At 50.3% G+C, this 24989-nt stretch overlaps 2 protein-coding genes and 1 non-coding gene across 4 annotated transcripts in view; all 3 read left to right on the top strand.

The window, feature by feature from the left end:
• Rtf2 (replication termination factor 2) overlaps positions 1 to 3740 on the top strand; it is a 29752-nt gene extending 26012 nt beyond the window's left edge. The window contains exons 7-9 of one of the 2 annotated variants that reach the window (XM_052723838.1): positions 1128 to 1182; positions 1285 to 1380; positions 3101 to 3740. In XM_052723838.1, coding sequence (XP_052579798.1) covers positions 1128 to 1182; positions 1285 to 1380; positions 3101 to 3279 — 330 coding nt within the window. In that variant the 3' untranslated portion in view covers positions 3280 to 3740. The remainder of the gene's footprint in view (positions 1 to 1127; positions 1183 to 1284; positions 1381 to 3100) is intronic. The other variant, XM_052723839.1, reaches the window with a different exon arrangement.
• A 3956-nt stretch (positions 3741 to 7696) lies between these two features.
• Positions 7697 to 9638, top strand: LOC128102159 (protein FAM209-like). The gene is made up of 2 exons (XM_052725710.1): positions 7697 to 8181; positions 9338 to 9638. The coding sequence occupies exons 1-2, from the start codon at positions 7933 to 7935 to the stop codon at positions 9599 to 9601; spliced, it is 513 nt and encodes a 170-aa protein (XP_052581670.1). The 5' UTR covers positions 7697 to 7932; the 3' UTR covers positions 9602 to 9638.
• A 13307-nt stretch (positions 9639 to 22945) lies between these two features.
• Positions 22946 to 23199, top strand: LOC128102782 (small Cajal body-specific RNA 2). Its single transcript, XR_008215539.1, has one exon. It is a non-coding gene; the product is annotated as a small Cajal body-specific RNA 2 (non-coding RNA).
• The last annotated feature ends 1790 nt before the right edge of the window (positions 23200 to 24989 follow it).

The raw sequence follows: 24989 nt of genomic DNA on the forward strand, positions 1-24989 counted from the left end.
GGGTCTCGTGAAGCCCAGGCTGGCCTTGAACTTGTTGGTCTAGTCTTTGCCCACCCTGTGCTGAAACATGAGGTGTTCTGCTGACTCAGCTGTATCTCTTTGGTGCCCCTTTTTGGATTTTTATGGAAATGACATTTTAAAGAAAGTTGTGAACAGTCCTTCTGATCATTTGTGTAATTGAATAGAATTTCAGAATGGTCAGCCTTTTGGACTGACCAATAACTATCATACTAATCCAGCATCTAAAACTCTAACAAGAATAATCTAAAGTTTAAATCAGCTAGCATTCCTCAGTGCGAGCCCCCAAGCCTTGTAGCTAAACAAACATCATAGTCTGACAGCTTTGAAATGGCGTTCCCAGAGTGAATGAGCTTCTGTATATGTTCGTGCATAGAGTCTATGTTACTATTTAACTGCTCTTTTGTATACAATGGTCACTGGAAATACTGACCTTTTCTGTGTGGTATGTGCTATTTGGGAATCAGACTCCAAACTCAGGACCTCATGAACACCAGGTGAGTGCTCTGTCACTGGGCAACATCTCCAACCTCTGACATTGACTCATCATTGAAGTATCCTGTCTGCATTTAAAACTTTTGAGAATATGAAGCTAAATTGATCAGTAGCTCTAAATGGACTCAGCCCTTTGTGGGGACAGAGCTGCTTGCCTGCAGACAGGTCATCCTCAGAGAGGACCCTGGGCCCTAGGCAGGCCCACTGCCACTGTGTCCTCAGAGCATGCCCTCTGTGTTAGTTACTCTTCTGTCACTGTCCTAAAACACCGTGACCCAGGCAACTTACAGAAGGAAGGGTTTATTGTGGCGCACAGCTCCAGAGGGAGAGTCCATCATGGCTGGGAGGCTTGGCAAGCAAGCTGGAGGCGTGTCGGCAGAGCAGGAAACTGAGAGCTCACACCCCATCCACACTCAGGAAGCAAAGTGAAGTGGAAGTGGGGTGAGGCTGTACACCCTCAAAGCCCACCCCACTCATGTACCTCCACTTACTGAAGGTTCCACAAACTTGCAAACAGCACCACCCACTAGGGACCAAGTGTTCAGTCACTGAGCCTCTGGGGGACGTTCTCACTGAAGCCACCACAGCCTTCAGTGGCTTCTTTCTTCTTCCAGAAAACAAAGAAACCGAAGACAGCCGAGTGTGTGTCAAAGGCGGGTGCCACAGACGGTAAGATGCCAAGAGATTGGGGTGCAGGCTGTGTCCCGAGTCACCAGGGCCTTGCTCTGCTTTGGCTCGAGGTGTGTTTTGCTGACTCTGTGTCTTTTACAGACTCTGCAGGGCCATCAAAAGTGAAGGCTGGCAAGCCGGAAGAAGCAGACCCTGATCCCAGAGAGAAGAAAAGCACCTTGGTTTCCAAGGGCACAGGTGGGACTTACTGAGGCAGCAGAGAACTGAGAAAGTTGGGAAGCCAGAGCAAAGGGATGAGAAAACTTGGACGTTTCCCAGTAATTCATAGGTGGTTCCCTGTGTCCTGTGAATTAAAATAGAGCCTCACATTCCAGCCTGGAGCCCCGTTGGCCCAAAAGATTCTGGACACAAATCCCGATTCCTTCTTACTGCTGAGCAAGATTATGGTGCCACAGCAGGCAGCCACTGTGTGAGGGCTTGGCCAGGTGGGAAACTCTGTGTCTTTACCTCAAAGAAAATAGCATTTATGGCAGGCCAGTGGAGAGGCAGGGTCAGCCGTGGTGCCAGACTGGCCTGGGTCATGTGGTGAGTTCCAGGCTAGCCTCTGTCTCAGAAAGGAAAGAGCAGGGGCAGGAGGGCTGGCTCAGCAGGAGAGAGCCAGTACCCGAGTTCTGTTCCCAGCACCAGTCTGACAGCTAACAACCGCTTGTGACTCCATCTCCAGACCTGACGCCTTCTTCTGGCCTCCACAGGCACGTACACATACATGGCATACAGTCACACACACACACACACATACAGAGAAAAAAGAAAACCAAAAAGGAAAATAAATATTTATGCCATGTCTGGTGGCACAGGCCCTGCCATTCCAGCTGCTCAGGAGCTGAGGCAGAAAGATGAAAAGTTTGAGGCCAGCCTGGGCAACTTACTAAAACCCTATCTCAAAATAAAACTAGAAAGGGAGCCGGGGCTGTAGCTTAGTGGTAGAGAACCTGTTTAGCATGTCTGAGGTCCTGGGTTCATTGCCCAGCACTGCAAAGAAAAGCCAAGGTCACAATTCTTTTACAAGAAGAAAAACACAGTTTTGTCAGGTAAGAGGAAGTGTGGTGTTACATCCCACATAAACGGTGGCAGCAGCCCCCACCCTGGCCTCCCATCAGGACAGGCCACTGAGACTTCTGGGCACTTTGTCCTTGTGCAGTGCCACCCTGAGAGGACCAGTCCCTCACCTGAATGCTGAGAAGCTGGGGCAGCTTGGTGCCAGCACACGGTGTTCAGTAAGACCTTAGTGGTTAGCGCTCTGTCTGGCTTTCAGGAGACACCGTTGAGAGTCTGTAGTAGCATGTGCCTGCTTGGGAGGCAGAGGCAGGAGAATCACCCCAAGTTCAAGGCCAGACTGGTCTACATACAGAGTTCTGGGTCAATCAGGGCTACATAGTGAGGCTCTGTCTCAAATCATTAATTTAATTCAATCTGTTGTGGGCAGGGAGTGTAGCTCAGTTGGCAGAACACTTGGAGAGTACGCACAGATCCCTGGGTCCTCTCACCAGCACGGTATAAAATGGTATGGCAGCACATTCCCGTAGCCCCACCCTCAGGAGATGGAGGCCGAAGGACCAGAAGTCAAGGCCAGTCTTGGCTTCATAGTGAGGTCGAAGATGTCTGGGCTGCAGGAGGCCCTGCCCTGTGCTTCAGCTTTCTTTGCAAATGGTAGCAAAATGCTGCAAGGTTGGGGAAATGGCATATGTGACTTGGTTCCTTTAAAAACTCAACATTTGTCTGGGCGGTGGTGGCTCCCACCTTTAATCCCAGCACTAGTTCAAGGCCAGCCTGGTCTACAGAGTGAGTGCCAGGACAGCCAGGGCTACACAGAGAAACCCTGTCTTGGAAAACAAACAATTGGACATTTGGAGTGGTCTTTAGTCCCAGCCTTACAGATTTTGTCTTTGTTTTCTAGCAGCTAACGGGAATGCTTCTGGGAAAGCTGGGAAGCCGCCGTGTGGGGCCCTGAAGAGGTCCATTGCAGACAGTGAAGAGTCTGAAACCTACAAGTCCATCTTCACAAGCCACAGCTCTGCCAAGCGCTCCAAGGAGGAGTCTGCCCACTGGGTCACCCACACGTCCTACTGCTTCTGAAGCAGGGCCACGCACGGCCCCTCCCCTCAGGGCCCCTCCCCGCAGGGCCCCTCCCCTGTGGCCTTCTAGGCCACTTGCCTGATGTGGCAATGTGCTATAAAGCTGTCCTCTCCGATACTGGACCTGTGTGGTCACTTGCTGTGAGGAGCGTGGGTCCCGGGGAGGGTGAGGTGGCTTCACATGACTGGCGGCCTCTCCCCCAGGCTGCACCTCTGGGTTAGCCTGGTAGCCTGGTGAGTCTCCTGCTCACGTTTAGGTAACAGAAAGATTCTGGGTTCCTCACTGCACACTTGGCTCATTTTCTAAAGCTGTAATGGGTTAGGGAAGCACTGACCCTGAGTTCAGCTTAGGGACAGAGTTCCAGCTGTCAGACCTTGCTCTGGGGTTCTTGCCCGATACAAGGACATCATCATAGAGGAATCAGACGCCTGAGTGATACAGAATAAAACCCTTTTCTCTCATCTCTTCTTTCTTCTTTCTTCCTCTTACAGCTTGGTAAGAAAATGGCAGCCATCAAGGTGACAGGGGCAGACAGGAGTGACACCTTTTCCATCCTCACAGTTATAATTGGAACCTCTGTAAGACTGCTCATGGGAGCAGGGTAGAACTGTCTCCATGGGCCAGTTCTAAAACCCTGCTCCTGGTTTGGCTGGATGGCTCGCTCAGCAGATAAGCCCTCGGCACGCACACTTGTGGACCAGAGTCTGGATCCCCAGAGCCTTAAGCCAGGTGAGCACTGTGGCCTGTGGTTCCAACCCTTGTAAGGCAGAGGTGGGATTCCCAGGCAAGGTGCTCACAAGCTCAAGGTTCTTGGAGAACCTGTCTCAGTAACTAGAATGGAGTACAACCGAGAAAGATGCCCAGTGCCAGCTCCGGGCCTCCACACAAGCCTATGAGCGTGCAAACATACATAAACACTAAAGCCCCTGCTTCTACCCCAAGCATGGTGGCATGTCTGTAATCAAAGCCCTCAGGCTGAGGCAGGAAGATCACTGAGATGTCAAAGCTGGCCTAGGTTACATAGCAAGACCTTGCCTTAGAAAACAACCCTCAGGCCGGGCGGTGGTGGCGCACGCCTTTAATCCCAGCACTCGGGAGGCAGAGCCAGGCGGATCTCTGTGAGTTCGAGGCCAGCCTGGGCTACTAAGTGAGTTTCAGGAAAGGCGCAAAGCTACACAGAGAAACCCTGTCTCAAAAAAACAAAAAAAAAAAAAGAAAACAACCCTCAGGTTCTCTGCTTGCAAGTGATGGAGCTAAGCCCCAAGGACACTTGAAGTAAGTTCTTAGACAGTATGTTAGGGGGAGTGTAGGCGTGGGCAAACAGGATAAGCTGTGAAATGAGCATTGTCCAAGAGACCTGGGATGTCTGATCTTTGTACTTAGAAACCAAAATAAAGATTGTAGAAATATCTGGGAGTTTTTTGTTTTTGTTTTTGACACGGGGCCTCACCTTAGGCATGGCTGGCCCCAAACTCAAGATCTTCCTGACTCAACCTCCCAAGTGCTGGAATTACAGCATATATATGAGTTTTTCAATGAAAATTAACCAGGGCTGAGGATGTGGCTCATGGGGTTGAGTGCCTGCTTGGCACACACAAAGCCCTGGGTTCTGTCCCCAGCACTGCATAATAATCTAGATGTGACAGGCACCTGTTGCCCCAGCATTTGGGAGGTGGAGGCAGCTGGATAAGAAGTGCAGAACTATCCTGGGATACCTAGCAAGTTTTAGGCAATCCTGAGAATACATGAGGCCCCGTCTTAAAAAATAATGAATTTTGTCACGCCGGGCGGTGGTGGCGCACGCCTTTAATCCCAGCACTCGGGAGGCAGAGCCAGGCGGATCTCTGTGAGTTCGAGGCCACCCTGGACTAACAGTGAGTCCCAGGAAAGGCGCAAAGCTACACAGAGAAACCCTGTCTCGAAAAACCAAAAAAAAAAAAAAAAAATGAATTTTTATTGTGTACTTTTCCAAAACAAAGCTGAATTAGCTGTTTTAGAGGGGTTTTTTCCTGTTAAATTCTCATAATGGGGGCTGGAGAGATGGCTCAGCAGTTAAGAGCACTGGCTGCTCTTCCAGAGGTCCTGAGTTCAATTCCCAGCAACCACATGGTAGCTCACAGCCATCTGTAATGAGATCTGGCGCCCTCTTCTGGCCTGCAGGTGTACATGCAGACAGGACAAAGTATACATAATAAAAAAATCTTTTTTTTTTTTTTTTTTTTTTTTGGTTTTTCGAGACAGGGTTTCTCTGTGTAGCTTTGCGCCTTTCCTGGGACTCACTTGGTAGCCCAGGCTGGCCTCGAACTCACAGAGATCCGCCTGGCTCTGCCTCCCGAGTGCTAAAAAAAATTTTTTTTTTTTTGTTCCAGGAAAGGCGCAAAGCTACACAGAGAAACCCTGTCTCGAAAAACCAAAAAAAAAAAAAAAAAAAAAATTATAACAGTTACTTTATTTGAATAGTTTTTCGTTTGTTTTATCAAGAGGACTTTATTGGGGGCAAGAGGAAGCAAACAGTAAAACTCAAGGCTGCTCTGTTTTATTGTATCTTTACAGAGAAAACAGTCCTCTTAAGCTGTATTTTAATAATTACAACTTTCAAATTTTGTTATGACTTTTTTTTAACCACTTTCACATTTCTCAGTCTTGAAACTTCAGTATCTTCAGGCCTCCAGCCTCAGAAACTTCCACAGATGTCTGCCTCCTGGGCTCTGTGACTCCTTCCTTGCCATGCCCCTAAAGGGAACCCCGATAACGGAACAGCGTTTGTTCTGAGAACCCTCTCCAGCCTGTGTGGTTAGGAAAGGCATGGCCTCCCTGAGGGCGGAGGACCAGCTTTTGAGCTTCCCTGGGTGTCTGTGAGAAGCCCTGCTGCATCAGACTGACACGAGTCCCTTCCTAGGGCCCTGGAGCTGAGCTCCACCCTCAGCTGCACCCACCACCCGAGTCCAGGACCTTTCTGTTCTTTCTGAGCTTGGCACACTGTTGGGAGAGGCCATCATCTATTTCTGATTTCATTTATTTGATTCAGACATTGTGGTGAGCAGCAAATGTGCCCCCTGGAGCTGGGTCCAGTAAGAAACAAGGTTACCAGCCACAGGTTGCTGTTTGATAGGGATCTATGGCCTGCACCAAAGAAAAGTGGCCGGCCTTCCCCAGTCCTGTTCAGTGGACACACTGAAGGAAAGGGATTCTGGGATTCCTACCCTTAGGTACCCATGAATGTTTCCAGATAGCCGAAATCTAGTGTGCCAGGCGTGGTGGGCTGTGTTGTATGGAACCATCTCTGCAAATCGAGCCTATCTTCCTATATGGTGTCACCAAACAGCTACTCAATTCCAGAGCTGACATCAAAAGCAAGCCCTACAGACATGGACACCCGACCCCTGCAAGACCTTCACCGTGTCAATTTTCAAGATCTGGCTCAGGGCCTGCCAAGGATGAACCTCCAAACAGGCCGTGCCGACCCCGGCCACAGCCATGACCACCAGGGCCACTTGCCTCTGGAGGCTTTGCAGCTCTGAGGATAGGAAGCTTCGGTAACATGAAGCCTAATTTCTAAAGCAGCAGTAAAGCTTGTATTCCTCCAAGCCTGAACCAGGGCCTGGTAGGAGCCCACAGCAGCAGCAGCTGTGCCCTAGGGGAGTGTCCCTGTGGCTCACTTGGCCACCGGCCCCTTGACAGATGAGTCTGTGGAACCTGCCACTGTCAGAGGGCAATGCGGTTGGGGGCAGCGTGAGGAGGTCAGTAGAAAGTCACCCTCGGTGGGTCTGAGCAAGGTCCCTCCTTGTGACCAGGAGCGACAAGTGTGGGCCTTAGGCTGCATGTTAGCATGTCTTGTTTCTTGTCACCTCTACCAACTGCGTGTTTGTGTGTTCGTGTGTGTGTGTGTGTGTGTGTGTGTGTGTGTGTGTGTGTGTGTGTGTGTGCATGTGGAGACCAGAGGTCAGCCTTGGGTAGTGTTCCTCAGATGCTGTCCACTTGTATCATCTTTCACTGGCCCAGAACTCTACAAGTCCCTAGGCTGAGTGGCCGGCAAACCCAAGCTGGCCTGTCTCTGCCTCCCCGGTGCTGCAATTGTGAGAGCACACCACCACACCCAGCTTTTTTATACATGTTCTGGGTACTAAAAGTGGGCCCTTACGTTTGCGTAGCGAACACTTTACCTACTGAGCTATCTCCCCAGCCCCTTGGGTGACAGTCCCCACAATGCTGATGAGTCACAGTTTTTGGTGCAGGCCAAAGGAAAGATCCATGACCCTTAACCAGCAACCTGTGGCTGGTAACCTTGTTTCTTACTGGACCCAGCTCCAGGGGGCACATTAGCTGTTCACCACAATGTCTGAATCAAAAATAAAATCAGAAATAGATGATAGCCTCTTCCAACAGTGTGCCAAGCTCAGGAAGAACCTTCTGGCAAGGAGACAACTCCCTCCTCTCTCGTCTTCTGGGAGTTTCTCCTCCCTGGAAGTCCTGCTAGGCAGGCTGCTTGCCATGAACCTCAGTCTTCTCAAGCCAAAGGCATCACAATGGCTGGGGCTGTCAGCTCAGGGCCCTCTGTGACATCACCAGGGCCCAACACTAGGTCCCCAGTCTCTCTGGCACGGCGGCAGACAGACCCACCATGAGCAGTTTCCCGCCCCACCTCTGCTCACCATGCGGACGCTGAGATGGTTCCTGTTCCTGCCTCTGTGCATCTCTTGCGCCTGCGCCTTCATGTTTTCTTCGCTGAGGGAGAAAACCAAAGAAAGCCCAGGGAAGGTGCCTTGTGGAGGACATTTCCGGATTAGACAGAATCTTCCAGAGCACACCCAAAGCTGGCTTGGGAGTAAATGGCTCTGGCTATTTTTCGTCGTTGTGATATATGTGGTACTGAAGTTTCGAGGAGACGGTGAGAAGAATAAGGTAAGGGGTGTCGTGGTCACACCACAGCCACTGGGTCTCAGAAATGCAGCTTCTGTTCCTAGAGGCAGGAAGGACGACTAGTGTCCGACCAGAAAACCCCGTCACGCTCCTGGGGAAAGCTGGGTGAATTTGCTCCCCGGTGACAACAGTAGTCTCCACATCCATAGCGGATGGGACAGCTTGAGACGGGCCACTAAACAGCTCACAGTTTTTCGCTGAAGTAACTTTTGTTTCTTTTTCCAAATTGAGAGTAGATGCAAGAGCTCATGGTGTGCTTCATGTCGGACCTGCTCACAGAGCCAGGCTCGCACACACCCTGCGTGTTTGTTTTCATTGCTTTTGACTCATCACAAATTTCTGAACCAAAGGAAATTTTATTTCTAGTAAAGGAACTTCGAGGCCTGTCCTAGGGTAAAGAGCAGTGACCAATGTCCCCACAGTGTCTCAGCAGCTCTTCAGGGAGCAGAGGGACAGAGGTTCAGTCATAGACAAACCCGGCATTTCAAGACCCTGGCCAGGGACTGGGAGATGGCTCAGTCTCAAAAGTGCTCGATGTGCAACCTTGAGAACCCAAGTTCAATCCACAGTACCCACCTAAGAGTCAACAGGTGGCACACACCTGTAACCCTGGAGCCGGGGGCAGGGCGGGGGACAGAAGGACCCTGTTAAACAGCTGGTCTAGCAGAGTTCTGGAGTTCCAGATTCAGTGAGAGACCTTGTCTCAGAAAATAAAGCGAAGTGGTGGAGGAAGAAACCCAGTACCACCCTCCACACACGTGTACTCGTGCACATGTATACCCATATATGCGTCTGCTATACACAGCACATGCCATTCTGGCTAGAGCAGAGGCTGCCTCTAAAGGATCCGCTGGAAATCATTTTCAGCTCTGCAGCCCACATCGTCTCAGTGGCAGCTACTTCATCGCTGCCATTTGAGCCGGAGAACCACCACAGCTGGTGCACACATAACTGAGCTTGGCTGTGTGCCAATAAAACTTCATTTACAAAAACAAGTCGCAGGCCAATTTGAACTCAGTTTGCCAGCATCCAAACTAGGTTTATCATTGTGTTACCTCTTAGATGAGCCTAACTTTGGGAACTGTGTCGGAACTAGTGAGGCCAATGGAGCGATTCACCCTAATGTCTTTCTTGACAGGAGCAGACTCCTACTGGCCTTCGCAGCTGTCAATTTCGCTCTCCACCAAAGAAAATTCAAAATGTTTCCCCCAGCAAAGACTTCACTTTCAATACTTTAACCCAGCTCGAGATGGAACTGGTGAAATTTGTGTCCAAGGTGCGGAATCTTAAAGTCTCCATGGCAACTGGCAGTAACCCCAGGCTGCAGATCCCAGATATACCCATGGACCCGCATAATAATGTCACAATATATGAGATATGGGGAGAGGAGGAGTCTGAGTGAATGGGCTTCTACCAAAGTATGAGAGAAGATAAGTCGAGTGTTGACAGACAGTATCCAAACTAATAAAGACTATTCTGAAGAAAGAGTCCCCCATGTGAGATCTTTTCCCCTCACCCCTTTTGTTTTTAATTGGAGTTTAAGATGACAAGTCCCAGTAGCCCTGGGAGCCATTACTGTGTTCCATTTCCCAGTTATCCACGGATGTGCACAAGGACACTCCTGAACGCAGATCCCTGGGCCTGGGGTTTGCCAGGCTCGAGTCTGGCGGCAGGTGCAGACATCATTTTCCTGGACACAGTTGGTTTCTATATACTATCTGCAAATACCCAATTCAAAATGATTAATTCCATTCCACAGTCTAACTTTGTGGATTTAAAATGACGGTGATTAGTCAAGAGAGAGAGTTCTAGAATCATTTGCTTCTCTCACAACCAGGAAAATCTTTTTATTCATTCCATCCCACAGACCTGAGGTGTTGCAAACTTTTGTTTTCTTCTAGCAAACTAGCAATTCCACATGCTGTAGTTGGATTGAAGAGCAGACAAACAGCTGGGTGTGGCAGCCTGTGTCTGCAGTCCCAGCACTGGGGTGGGGGCCAGCACTTGCACAAGGATCCCAAGTTCAAGGTCGGCTGCGTGGACTTAGGGATGGGGGGGAGATGCCTTCTGTGACTGTGGGTTTAAGAAATAGATGAACTAAGGGAGAGTTCTCAAATTAGTCTTTTTAAAATGTGTTTCTATGTATATGTGTGTACCTGCTTGTCTGTATGTACACCACAAGCATGCAGGTGACCTCAGAGGGCACAAGAGGGCGCCGGATCCCCGAAACTGGACTTGCAGGTGCCTGTGAGCCTCCTTGTGATTGTTAACTGAGCTTGCTTTAGCCTAGAGGGTGGAAAAAATGGGAGGAGCTGATGACGTGAGGCTATTTTCACAGCACACACTGAAGAATCCAGCCAGGCAAAGGAATAATGGTAATATTGGGAGGGCTAAGGGTGGCTTCCATGTTTCCTTACGGGTAGATTTTTGATGTTCTCCAGCCAGTCGCCATACCTGCAGCTGCCAAGGTACACAAGCTCTTTGGCCAAACCTGGCCCGCGTCTGGTTTTCTGTGGCTTTGCAAGCTATTCATTGTTTTTATATTTTTAAGTGGTTGGAAAAAAATCAAAGCAAATAATCCCTTATGACACAAAATGACATGTCAGTGTCCAAGTTTTCCCCAGAGCCTAGCCACACTGGTTAACTTAAATGCCATTGGTGGCTGCTTCAATGCCACCAGGGCAGGCAGAGTAGCTGCAACAGAGTGGAATGCTTCTCAGAGTTTCCTGAGCGACCGCGGAGAAAGCTTGCTCTCATCTGAGCTCCGTTGATGATGGTGACACACTTCATCAATAGTCTTCCCCCTGGTGGCCCTTGGGAAGGAGATTGAAATACTGAGAGACGTCAAGTGGCAGGTGGAGGACAGCCTCTAGGATCCAAGAGGAGTCCCCAGTTAACAGAAAGAAAACGGGGCTCTTACCATCCAACAAGGATGGATTCGCCACAGTCAGGACCCAGAAGGAGGAACAGAGCTTTGAGTGACATGCTGAAGCTGGTACCTGCTGCAGACTTGGGGGACCTTTAACAGGGAATCTCTGGCCTGGGGGTAGCCCCTGGCCCCAGAGGGACTGTGTCATTTGAAGCCATGAGGTTTCCGGTAGTTTTCTTTCTTAGCAATAGAAAAGAAGTCGACTGTGTCGGTAATGCAACAGGCTGCTTCTGATACGTCACATCCAACCCCGCCTTCTACTGGGCCTTGAGACATAGAAATGGGGCAAAGAATTAAAGAGCTGAGGATCAAGTATGAGAAACTGCTTTGTGTGTGTGTGTGTGTGTGTGTGTGTGTGTGTGTGTGTGTGTGTGTGTGTCTTGTTTTGTTTTGTTTTTCAAGACAAGGTTTCTCTGTGTAGTTTTGGTGCCTGTCCTGGATCTCGCTCTATAGACCAGGCTGGCCTCGAACTCACAGAGATCCACCTGCTTCTGCTGGGATTAAAGGCGTGCGCCACCACTGCCCAGCTTGACAGTGTCTTCTAATACTTAGGCTGAAACTTAAAGGCTGTTGCCACCATGTGAAGAGGTGGGCTGGACAATTGCCAAGGTCATGATTAAGGGGTCTGTGTCCTATGCTCTCTGCCCTTTTGCTTTCCAGCATGGATAGCTAGCACAGAGCCTCTCCTGGATGCCCATGCCAGGCTCTGGATCGTTCCAGCCTGCACTCTGAACCACCCATATGCTAGCTGCAGCACCTCCTGAGAGCTGCAGAAGAGAGCGTGGAGAGAACAGGCTAATCACCCAGGCCCCTGCTTTATGTGGCCTCCCATATGTGGAGGGACACTGTGGTCACTTCCAGGTGCTGACTCTTACAGACAGGTGCCACAGAGGGCTGTGCACGGGCAGGTTCTGTGTGGACATACGTTCTCATTCCTTGGCAGAAATGCTCAAGGGCACTGGCTGGGTCACATGACTGGAATACTCTTTAGTCCAGTATAATTTTTTGCTTCTTGTTTTTTGAGACAACGTCTCACTATGTAGACCAGGCTAGCCTTGAACTCACAGTGATGTGCCTACCTGCTTCCCAAGTGATGGGATTAATGATGTGCACCACCACACCTGGCCTGTACAATTTTTTAAAACCTTTGAGTTAATGGTGAGCATTTTCAAAGCAATTTCACATTATGCTATAGTGTATTCTCTGGGAAACAGACAATAAAACAGCAAACAAAGCCGGCCATGGTGGTACATGCCTTAAATCCCAGCACTTGGGAGGCAAAAGCAGGTGGATCTCTGTGAATTCGAGGTCAGACTGGTCTACAAAGTGAGTTCCAGGACAGCCAGGACTGTTACACAGAGGAACCCTGTCTCAAAATACTAAAATAAATAAATAATAAAAAAAAATAAAAAAGAGTAAATATAATATTCAAATTACAATATGCAAATTATTATAGTGTGGGAGGTTTCCCATCTGGGTTCAGTTCTCTCAGGTTTCTCCCACAGGGCTGCAGATATCATCCCATATCCCTGCCTGAGAGACCCTGAGGGGCTCGATCTCCTGGCTCTGAGACCAGTCTCCTCCCAACTATGCTTATTAGCCAAACTCATTTCTGCCTCCGACCTTTGCACTGCCTTGCACCCCCCCCCCCACCGCCCTCCAGTTTCTCCACTCAGCAGCCAGTCCCAGTGAGGCCTTCCTGGCATGCCAGAAAGGAGACCCTCTGCGCCTCAGCACACTAGTATGCTTGCTCACTACATTGCCTCTTACTTTTTGTGCAGGCAGAAGTTTCATTAGGACCTCTTCCTGTTTGCCCAGTCCCTCTACAAGCAAGTGTGGAAATGTTATGACTTATAACGTAACGAGGATCATCTTCCCCTTAGCACCCAGCTCCAGAAACTCACGGGACTCCCAACGTGACCAAGGATCATCTGTGGGTGGGTTGGCATGGCTGGGACTCCCAACATGACCAAGGATCATCTGTGGGTGGGTTGGCATGGCTGGGACTCCCAAAATGAGCTGGGATCATCTGTGGGTGGGATCATCCGGGGAGCGCGGAGTTGTGGGAGATGGTCAACGGCCACACTAGAGAGAAGCTGCCACAAAACCCCGAGATGTGTGTGCGGTGCGGTGGCCTCCCTGTGGCAGTATTTCCAGTCCATCCCGGACCCCCACTTCTGTCTGGCTCTGATGATCGTCTATGTACTTGAAGTCACATGAGGTCCTGTGAGCTGTTTCCAAGGCTCCAAGAGTCGAAGCTTTGGAGAAAGTGTCCCGAGGAAGCACCTCTCTTTCCTCCTGTGATGCCGTCTCTCTCTCTCTCTCTCTCTCTCTCTCTCTCTCTCTCTCTCTCTCTCTCTCTCTCTCTCTCTCTCTCTCTCCATGGCTTCCCAGGCACAGCCCTGAGGGCAGTCGGTCTCTGCAGTTTGTGCTACATTTTCCATCCGGTGTCTTTTCCTTTTGCTCTGATCACTGGGTATTTCTCATGCTTCACCCTCTGTTGGATGCCATTTTCTTTCCCTTCACAGCTTTCCTAAGAACACATCTCAGTTTTCCAACCAGCTTCGGGACCGCCCATGTGTGTGCAGGTTACCTCTGAATATCCTGCCACACCCGTCTACGGGGACTCTCAGGGAGTTTCTAGTCGTTTGTAACCACAAACACCTCGTACGTGTCTGGGTGGTTGAGGGTGTGATGGCCAGGTAGTCTCTTGCAGGTGCGCTGCTGGGGGAGAGGAAACTCTGACAGGCGTTTCCACATTACCTCTAGAGCGGTGGTTCTCAACTCTCCTAATGCTGAGACCCTTTAATACAGTTCCTCATATTGTGGTGACCCCCAACCATAAAATTATTTCTGTTGCTACTTCATAACTGTAATTTCGCTACATTTGCGAATTGTAATGCAAATATTTTGAAGATAGAGGTTTGCCAAAGGGGTAGCGACCCACAAGTTGAGAACCAGAGCCGCTGCTCTAGGGGGAGTTGTACCCATCTGCATTCTCGCCAGGAGCACGGGAACAGTTGTCTGATCAAGTATGGCAGCAGTGTGTGTCTGAAGGCAAGTACGTTTCACACAGCAAAGTCCATTACTTTAGAGCCAGCGCACGTGGCTTGCAGTTACTATACAGCCACTAGGTGGCAGACAAAGCCCACTGGAACAGTGAGCCGTTTCCAAAACCTATGCTGGGGCTTTGAGGGGAGGCCTTTCAACTACAATCATGTGGTATGTAAACGGAACATAGGAGCCAGCATTTAAAGTGCATAGAAATCTTGACTTTCGTTTTGTTTTGTTTTGTTTTGAGACAAGGCTGGACTGAAACTCACTTTATAGCTCAGATTGCCCCTGGACCTGTGATCTCCTGCCTCAGCCTCTTGAATAGTAATATTATAGGTGTGGATCACCATACCTGGCTTCCACATTTGTTGGAGATGGAGGATCTCAAACTACCTGGCTGTATAGCTGAGGATGGCCTTGAACTCTTGACCCTCCTGCCTTCAGCTCCCAAGTGCTGGAGTTATGGGCATACCACCAGCCAGGCTTTGGGGTTTTCATTAACAACCCACAGTCACGGTCTTCTCATTTACTCCACAGACACAGATCTGTTCTAGGTACTGTGAACAAGAAAAAAAGAAGACGAATCATTGCAGAAAACTGTCATTCTGCTGTGGGGAAGAGAGACCGTAAGCAAATACCTAAAGACTGGAGTGTCACTCCATGGTGAGCCTACCTACACACGAGGTCCTGGGTGCCACTGACTGCAGCCAAAAAAAAATCACAAGAAGAGGGTCCAAGCTGAGTGGACAGCACTTGCCTGGTGGTCCTCAGACCCTGAGTTCAGTTTATAAACACACACACACACACACACACACACACACACACACACACACACACACACACACTCTCAACTGAATTCTCGGCTGACCGTGTATGTAGATCAGTGATAGAACGCTTGCCTAACTTGCTTGAGGTCCTGGGTTCCAACCCCACCAGAAACAACAAAAAATTAGTTTAAAAATTTAAATAAAAATATTTTCCAAAAATGCCCAAGTGGCATGTGTCTGAACGTTTGCACCTGCCTCTGAACCACACAGCTCCACCTGGCCCAGGTTTGCTCTTTGTCCCATGTGCAATGACTAACTGCCCCTTCCCCAACAGTGAACTGGGTAAGTCAGGCTGCTGGAACCTATATCTGCGGACAAGGACTGGGAGTCTATATGCCTTTAAAAACTGCTCCTCTTTCAAGTTTTTCTGGACTGGTCGACTGTGGAAATAAAGACATGAGGCATGTTCCAAGAGACTCACTCACTCCCATCCCAGACCCCACTGAGAAAGCCTGAACGGAGGAAGGAATGGTGGCTGGCGCTGGATCAGGCCTTTGGGGTTTTAGTTCCCTGGGGTGTCACAGGCCAAATAAAACCTGGGGAAACTTACCTAGGAGAGTGGAAGGGGGTATGGAGGAGCAGATGAGTTGGACAGAGTTTGGAGGCCAGGACTCTGGTGCACACAGGAGACAGCCCCTGGGGCAGGGCCACATCACAGGGCCTGATGTACAGATGGGTCTCAGGGCTGGTGGCCTTAAGCCTAAAGCCCCATTTCTTCCTGCATGGCCACCTAAGCTCCTTGACCACGCCCACTGCCTTGCCTTCTGGGGCTCTGAGCTCTGGTGAAGAGCTCCTCTACAAAGCCTACACATGGTGTGAGGAAGGAGCCTGCCGGGGCGGGGAACACCAGGACTGGACTTGCAAATCAAGGCAGAGTCACTGGGTCCACAGAACAAACACTTTAGAAACCTTTGAATTCCAGGAGGCCAGGGGAGCTGCTTGATGTACAGCCACTCTGGGATGGGGGACTCTGACTTGGACCCCTCAGCACGCCCAGCAGCCTCACGTGATCTTGTCTGGACAGTCACCAACTCTCATGGATTCTCTCATTCTCCAATCAGACAGTCCTTTGCCTATTTGTTGTCAAGCCGGGCGATGGTGGTGACTCACGCCTTTAATCCCAGCACTCCAGGGACAGAGGCAGGTGGATCTCTGTGAGTTCGAGGCCAGCCTGGTCTACGAAGTGAGATCCAGGAAAGGCACAAAGCTGCACAGAGAAACCCTGTCGACACCAGGGAGGCTGAGGCAGGAGCATTATGAGTTTGAAGCCAGTCTGAGTATAAAGTAAAACAAGAGTCTGTGAGCGCCTCAGTATATAAACTGAGGACTTAGCTGAGAAGATCAGGAGGACAGAAGCCAGGAAGGGTGGGGGTGCTGCCTGCTGTCGACGGGACAGACAGACAGACAGACAGACAGGGAGGAAGGGCTGAGGCTGCTGCTAAGGGTGCAGCCACAAGTGCAGGAGGTAAGACACAGGAACCCTGGTGACTCTCACTAGGAGCAGGAAACAACCTGACCATCTTGTAAGGCAGTGTGGAGAGCCCTCGCAGATTCAAAGGGCCGATCAGAAAGCTAAACCAAGCATCGCACGAACCTCTTACATCCTGTTTCTCTTCGAGGGCCCTTGAACCCTGGGAGGCCGGGAAGATAGAAGGGACCATCAGAGAGGGGCAAAGGGCACTTAAAGGAGGGCAGGTAGATATAAGTTGGAGGAGTGTGGTGACAGACACCTTTAACACCAGCACTGGGGAGGTAAAGGCAGGTGGACTGAAAAACAAAAACAAAAAAATGGTTGTTTGAGACAGGGTTTCTCTGTGTAGCTCTGGCTGTCCTGAAAATCACTGTGTAGACCACGCTAGCCTTAAACACACAGAGATCGCCTGCCTCTGCTTTCCAAGTGCTGTGATTAAAGGTGTGCACCACGGAGTCGGGCTTGTTATTACTTTTTATGGAGACAAACTCTTTCTTTGTAGCCCTGGCTGGCCCGGAACTCACTGACCAGGCTGACCTCGAACTCACAGAGATTGCCCTGCCTCTGCCTCCCAAGTGCTGGGATTAAGAGCTTGTACCACCATGCCTGGCCTGTTTTTATTATTTGTCTGTCTGTGTGTATGTGTCTGTCTATCTATGTCTGTGTGTGTCTCTCTCTGTGTCTGTGTATGTGTTTATGTGTCTGTCTATGCCTATGTATGTATCTGTGTGTCTGTCTCTGTGTGTGTGTGTGTATCCGTATTTCTGTGTGTGTGTGTGTGTGTGTGTGTGTGTGTGTGTGTGTGTGTGTGTGTGCGTGTGCCTCTCTGGGTGTGTATGTCTGTGTGTCTGTCTCTCCGTGTATCTGAGTATGGAGGCCTATGCTCCTGAAGAGACCAGGAGCAGTCGTTCGGTTCCCTGGACTTAGACTTACAAGGGTTTAGTTGTAAGAGCTGCCTGATGTAGGAACACTGCTGATTCCATCCTGTTTTTTTTTTTATAAAACAGACGAACCTGATGGTGGAGCCTCTCCCCTCCTAGAAGGGGTGACTCATGCTGCCCCGTCCTTTGGAACCGTGTGTCTTGCCCTGGAAGACGCTGCATTCTTTACATGTACCCCTCCTGCCTGCCCCACTGCCCCCAGGGTCCTTGTTTCCTTGTCTTTCCTTTCTGACCTAGGTGTGGGGTGTTATATGAGACACCATCTCTCTGAAAAAACACCTTGTGTGGAGTCTTAGGAAAAAGAGAAGAAGCTCTGACCCCTTAGTAGCCCCTCCTCCATCCTCTCTCCCAGCCACTGGTTACTTCCTGTCCCTTGGACCGTCCTCCTGACATTTCACACACATGGACTCTCACAGTACATGGCCCTTTATGTCTATAGTATGTTAGTGTGGAGGAAGGGGCCGTCCTTTTCAGGGATAGATAATATTCCATGGTATAGATAAATTACATTTTAGTTATCTGTGTTCACTGATGGTCTTTTGGCAAGCACCCTATGTAGCCCAGGCTAGCTTCCAAATCATGACCATGTAATCCTAGCCTCCTGGACTCCAGAATTACAGGCATCTTCTCCTGCCCAGCTGCTGAACTCATTCTTGAGTGAATCACCCTGCTTCCTCCACAGGGGTCATATGATGATGTCACATGATGACACGGATCTTCTTCTTGTGTCAAAGCCTCACTCCCCTCCTCTCTGTGCAGTAGGTTCCACACAGGCACCAAAAGCCCTGCCTGATTCTCCCGGCCGTATTCCAGTGTAGAATGCCGGGAGCCCCCAGTCCCCTAACTCAGGCCTCTGAGAATCCTCTGGGGTGACCAGGTCAGAAAGGCAGACCCACAGCTCAGTTGTCCTCTGAGTCTGCAAGGGGGAGTGAGGCACCTGGACCGGCAATGGCTACATTGGGTGACAGCGGTGCTTGGGAGGGTGGCTAAGGAAGAAGCTGTCGTCCCTCTGGAACAGAAGTCCTGCTCCATCCACTGGGCCCCAGTGTGCAGCAGTGCAAAGCTTTTATGTGAGCAAGTTGAACCCAGATGCTCAACTCCTTTCTTTTCTTTCTACTGTGTTGTTACTTCTTGGAAAGCATTTGCCAAGTAGAGTCCTCCCCCATTTTTGGAGAGAATGGTACACACACACACACACACACACACACACACACACACACACACACACCTCAAACCCAGGAAGGTAGCATTTCTAATACTTAAGTCTTTTATATAAAATGATCCACTGTTTTACATAGAGTCCGTGTATGGTCTCCATACACTTTTTTGGGAAACAGGGTCTCATTTAACCCAGGCTAACCTTGAGCTCACTTTGTAGCTGAGGCTGATCTTGAATTTCTGATCCTCCTGCCTCCACCTCTCGAGCGCTGGGATTAGAGGATTGTGCCACCACATCTGGTTTATGGGGTGCTGAGGATGGAACTCAGAGCTAACTAAACGCATGCTAGATGAGCCCTCTACCAACTGAGCCACAGTCCCAGCCCCTGAAGGTTCTAGGATGTTCTCTGCCTTTTTCTCCTAGTGTCTGGCAACGCTTGGTGTCCGTTGGAAGATGGCCACCAACCACCTCTGCTTTGATGGCCACGTGGGCTTCCCCTCAACAAGCACTCTCTTCATGGTGTTGGTCTGTCCGTGTCTCTCCCTCTAAGAATGTCATTCATGTTGGATTGTGAGTCTGCCCACCCTCAGGGTGGCACAGGGGAGTTGATCTTGGAGTCCTGTGCATGGCAGGAATGTCCTCTACCACAGAACTATAACCCCAGCCTATGGTTTCAGTCTAGAATGACCCTCATAGGCTCACATTTTGAGTTTTGAATGCTCCATCTCCAGATATTTTGAAGGATGTGAGGCTTATAGGAGGTGGGGTCTGACTGATGGAAGCAGGTTCTAGGGTAAGCCTTTGAAGGTTATTCCCACTCCGGTTTCCATGGCCCTTTCTGCTTCCTGGCTCATGAGGAACCTTCACCACTCACTCTGTCTTTCTGAAACGTGGAGCCAAAATGCACCTTTTCCTCCTAAGATGTTCCTGTCATATAGTTTTTCAGTGTCATGAAAGGTTAATATTGGGGCGAGCGGGGCACAAAGGGGCAAGAGAGATGGCTCAGCAGTTAAGAACACTGGCTGACCTTGCAGAGGAATTCCCAGCACCCACGTGGGGGCTCACAGGCATCTGGAACCCCAGTTCGGAGAGTGAGGCTAACACCAGGCACTGTCTTAAGGGAACAAGCAGAAGCCTGGGAGTGCAGTGGGGCTGGTCCACTCTGGCCAACCTCCCCAGGTCCTCAGGGGACACACGCTCACAGGTGAGTGCAGGTGGGGACCACAATCTGATCGAATACCTAGCCAAAGCCCCAGACAGAGCAAGCCACAGGCTCAAGATCCAGGGTGTCACAGGCTCAAGATCCAGGGTGTCACACGGGCCCAAATCTAGCGCCTCTCGCAACAGGCCCCTTGTCAGGACTCCCTAGTGCAGGCCGGTTTTCACGGGAGAACATGAGAGGCTCAGCCCTGTGGGCCATCTTCAGGGACAGTCAGTTCCTTCATCCTGGTGGCACCGGCAGAACCTAGCGCTCCTGTGGCTTGCCATCCACCCAGAACCACTGAGAGTTCCTCACACTTGGTCTCCGATCTGCCAGAAACAGTAAATATTTTAGGCTCTGCCGACCATCTGTGTCTGTCACTATCACTCCGCTGTACTGTTTACATACTGTTTGTCACTGTTCTTGGGACCATCTGGGCTGCGAAACCCAAGTTTTCTGTCTGGTTCTTCACAGCGGCGGTCCGCCAACACTCCCATCCACTGAGCACATATGCTCTTCCCAGTACTGAGAATCGAACCCAGGGCCTTGAGCATGCCAGGCAAGTGCCCTACCACTGAGCCTCAGACACAGCTGGAGAACATCTTCCAAATCTGTAAATAACCCACCCCCACCCCCACTTTTAAGGGCTGCATGCTGCTTCCCTTCATGGCAGCTCCCCCAGTATCTCCAAGCCCTGTGTGACCTGCCACCAAGCCCTTGATGTCTGCGCTCTGGCAGGCAAGGAAACAGGAATTGCAAGTTGTACATCAGTTCTTCCATGGAGTGAGCCCCGTTGGCCCCCACACTGGCGTGCAGGGTGGTCTCCCGTTCCCTGTGACTGAGTCCCCTGCTTATGAGGCTGTAGCTCTAAGCAGCTGTGCACCAAGAACTCCCTGAGATCATCCCTCCCCCGTAATTACAGTTTGCAGTGGTTTACTGGCGGTAAAGAATTTCTGTCTTGCCGGAGGCCATTATAGATCCAGCTGGGCTGGGGGAGGTGGGGAGGGGGCAGGTGGCAGAATCCAGGAAACAGTTCCAACCCCGAGCTGGGGCCAGTTTTTCTGGTTCCTGGGCTCTATCAGCCGATTTCCCTCAGTTTGCCTTTCTTAGGTAGCAGCCCCACAGGAATTTGCAGGTGGCACCGGCTCCCCTGGGGCCCGTGGAGAAGCCGGTCTTTGGAAAGTATTGGCCTCTTCGGCGGCCTTCCTCTCTTTCTTTACTAGAGAGGAGTTAGACGCTTTGCACCCGTCATCTTGGACTTCTGCCAAGTTGTCTTAATGCTACTGTCACCAGCGCTTTCCCCTGACCCCGAGGGGCCTCTCATACCAACAATGGGAGTTTCCAGCGTGGTTCTAGTCTTCATTTTTCTTGAGACACCCCAAATGCAAACACCACCTCCCCACTCACTTTCAGATGCATTGGTGGGGACTGGAGAATAAAGCTACAATTGTTATTTCTAAGTTCTCCGAATTTGAAAAGGTGCTGGTGTGTGATATTGTCGGGGCCCACCAACCAAGCCTGCTGGGGGTGCTCCTACGGGGGAACACAGGCAGAACTGTCCGGGGCAGGTTCTATAGCTGTCCTCAGATAGAAGCCCCGAGAGCCGCTTAGCTGGGACAGCAGGCAATGGACTTTGTGTGTCAGGGCGAAGGAAGCAGGAACCAGTAGTTAATGAACATGGGAAAGAAGTTGGACAAGCCAGGTATGGGGACACAAGCCGTCTGGAGTCCCCACTACCCAGGGAACTGAAACAAGAGGGTCATGGAAGCCCGGAACTAGTCCCTGCCTCGGCCAAGCCTGGTGTCACACGTTTCTAATTCCAGTATCTGGGAGGCTGAGACAGGAGGGTTGGTGCAAGTTCCAAGCCAGCCTGGGCTATGTAGAGATCCTGTCTAAAAACAAAACCAAGCTGGGGGTGTAGCTGAGGCAGGGGTGCTTACCCATGCTCCTGGTCAGCTGTAAACTTCTCAGAGCATAATGTCGGCTAGGAAAGCCATCTAGCGGAGTCAGCAAGACCCTTCGCCTCTTCTGGCTGTGAGCAAGGCGGGTTTTTACACTCACTACATGCGTGGTAACCAGAACAGACCAGAGTGGCCTGGGCTGGGGTGTAACTCCATCGGTCGAAAGCCTACCTTGTGTGCAGAAGACCCTAGGTTCGATCCCCACACTGCACAAACCAGGTGTAATGCTAGTACGGGGGAAGTAGAGGCAGAAGGATCAGGAGTTCGAGGTCTGGAACAGCTTGAGGCTATGTGAGACCCTATCTTGATAAACAAGCAAGCAAACAAATAAATAAATGGGTTTTGGTCCATCTGTTCTGTATGTAATAGGACAGAGATGCATCTTCTCCAGAAGGTAATTAAAAGAAATCAAAACACCGTTTTGCCTCCTCTGTGGAAAGTCAGGACAAATATACTCAGGGCTTTGGATGGGCTCCAAAGAGTAGATAGAAATGGGGCAGAGAGGGGGGCATTTGTTCTTTCATTTTTTATTTTGACCCAGGGTCTTACTGTGCAGTCATGGCTGGCCTAAAACCCACTATGTAGACTAGGCTGGCCCCGAACTCAGAGAGACCCACTTGCCTCTGCCTCCGGAGTGCTGGCAGCTTACTCTTTGAATTAGATTTCAGGAAAGTCTGTCGACTCTGCAGAGAAGCTCCAGCTGATGTTCCCTGTCCTTAACTCTGCACACCAAGCACTGCAGAGCCCTTCACCTGCTCCGCCTCGTCACCAGCGTGGACCCGATGGTCCCTTCACCTCACTTCCTCTTCCCTGCCAGAGTCAGGCCTGCTATCTCTTGTCCCTGTCACCTCCCCTCAGGCCTCTCTGAGCATGTCTCAGTTCTGCCTGCTTTCCTTCTCACAGTGCACACCGAGTTTTCTGATCTGTGGGACTTCTAGCTCACTCTTCCTGGGACAACTCCACGTCAGACAGAGTCCCTCCTGGAATGCCCTGGACACAGCAAAGCCATGGAGCATCTCGTCTTAGCCAGCCACGGAGGGGCCAGGCCGTCGAACTGCAGCTGTTTCAGAGTAGAGTGGTTGATACTCCTGTTGTTCATTGAATTTCCTCAAAGTGCAAAACTGTGACTGTGTGGACACTTTCACACGGCTTGTAGAGTGAGAAGGTCAAGCCGCACCCTCTGAAGTCAGAGAATATCTTCTGTTTAGTGGGAGGAAGCTCGGCTGGAGTGATAGATGGCGTGGACAGCTGCAATACAGCATGAAAGGAGTGTGGGCTGGATAGACCAGTGAACGTGTGTGTGTGTGTGTGTGTGTGTGTAGTGTGAAGGTGAGTGTGTGTCTATACCCATGTCTTTCCCTGTGCCTACACCTTGATCCTACTTGATCAGGTAAGTCCTGTGTCCCCTACCCCCAGCCCACAGGACCATCCTAAAGTGAAAAACCAAATTTCTCTGACTCCCCTTCTTGAGTACTGTGCAGTGAGACCCCAGGGCAGTATCAACAGGAAAATAAAAAAATTCATATTTATCTGTATTCCATCCTATTTTATGTTCTTCTATTGTATCTCATCTGCCTAGAGACACGGTTTCCTGTAGCTCAGACTGGCCTCAATACATCCATGAGGATGGCCTTGGACTTCTGGTCTTTCTGCCTCCATCTCCTGAGTTCTAGAAGCACAGGTGTGTAGCACCATACTTGATTTAACATCTGTATTTTATTTTTATTTTATGCACATGCTTTGCCTGCATATACGTGACCATGCACCATATGTATGCAGTGCCTGAGGAGACCAGAAAAGAGTGCCAGATCCCCTGGAACTAGAGTGAAGACCATTGTAGCTGTCAAATGGATGCTGGGATTCGAACCTGAGTTTTCTGGAAGAGCAGTCAGTGCTCTTAACCGATGAGTCGTCTCTCCAGTCCCCGGCATCTGTGTTTCAAGAGCAAAGTTTGGCTAGAGGATTGCTCAGTGGCAGGGAGTCTCTTGCCACTTCCAGCCTAGTTGGCACAGAGCCTTGGGTTCCCTCCCTGGCATCCAAAGGAGGAGGGGAAGATGGAGAAAAGGAGTTCCAAACCAAAACCTCACAGTCCTCCCAGACTAGGCATACCCCTAATGCCAGGACTCTGGGCTGAAGCAGGAGGATAGCAAGGCCAGCCTGGGCTACACAGTGAGGCCCTGCCTCTGAAGGCCGCAGGAGTGGCTATGGTTCAGTGGTAGAGTACTTGCCAGTAGGCACAAGCTTGTGTGCTTGATGCTTAGCAAGACAAAAATAAATAATGAATGAAGGTACTCACATGTTTTCACGTGTGTAACTTCCCTTTAGAATAAAGTTGCTCCAGCTCAGCACCATAAACACCTGGAACCAGGCAATAGATGACCTACCTGTCGGCAGACAGCATCCTGCGCATTAGGAGCTTTTTAGTGTGATCCCTGACTGGTACTCACCAGCTAGCATCATCCTCCCATGGCTCAACATCCAGATGTGTCCCTAGCATTTAGGAGTATGTTCTGGAATGGGGGAAACTGTTTCCAAAAATCACTACACTAAAGGATGAGGTAACCTCCTCAGTTTGGGAGGCAGGAGGACCGGGAGTCAGGAGAACCTCCTGATAGACTCTGTGGTGGTTGCTTGATTTCTGTCCCACATGCAGGAGTGACCTACAACATAGAAACGTATGTGAATTCACACAAGCGTGACTAAACACAGATCATGCTCAGAGCTTCCCAAGAGACAAACTCACAGGCATGTGAGAACATGGTGACTACTGATGTTCCAAAGATCAGAGAAAGGTGGGGGCGGGGGGTGGCTGAGTGACATACCTGACCAGCCCGGAGTGAGTGAGTTACGCCCAGGTTCCTGAGCCAGCCTCCTAGCTGCCCTGGGCACTCTGTATAAAGAATATGAATACCACAAAGGCTTGTATACCTATGGGACAGAACAGAGGACAGAACAGGGGCTGTACCACCTCCTCTGAGTTAAAACAGAAAGAGCAATTGCCTCTGCACAGACCATTTGACTCCCTCACAGCATGACCCAGGTCCTAAGAATAAGACCCCACAGAGAAGACGGCAGAGGCCCATGGTACATTTATAACATCACCTTGGAATCATAACTTGCTCGTTCTAATTTTCTCTGTTGATGGAAGAGGTAAAAAATGTTCTCCACAAGCCGGGTGTGGTAGTGCACATTGTAGCTGGAGTTTTCCTGCCTTGCCCACAGTCAGGACAAATCTCTGACACCTGCC

This window comes from Peromyscus californicus, unplaced genomic scaffold (assembly GCF_007827085.1).
Source record: "Peromyscus californicus insignis strain IS unplaced genomic scaffold, ASM782708v3 Scaffold_7__1_contigs__length_154581171, whole genome shotgun sequence".
NCBI lineage: Eukaryota > Metazoa > Chordata > Mammalia > Rodentia > Cricetidae > Peromyscus > Peromyscus californicus.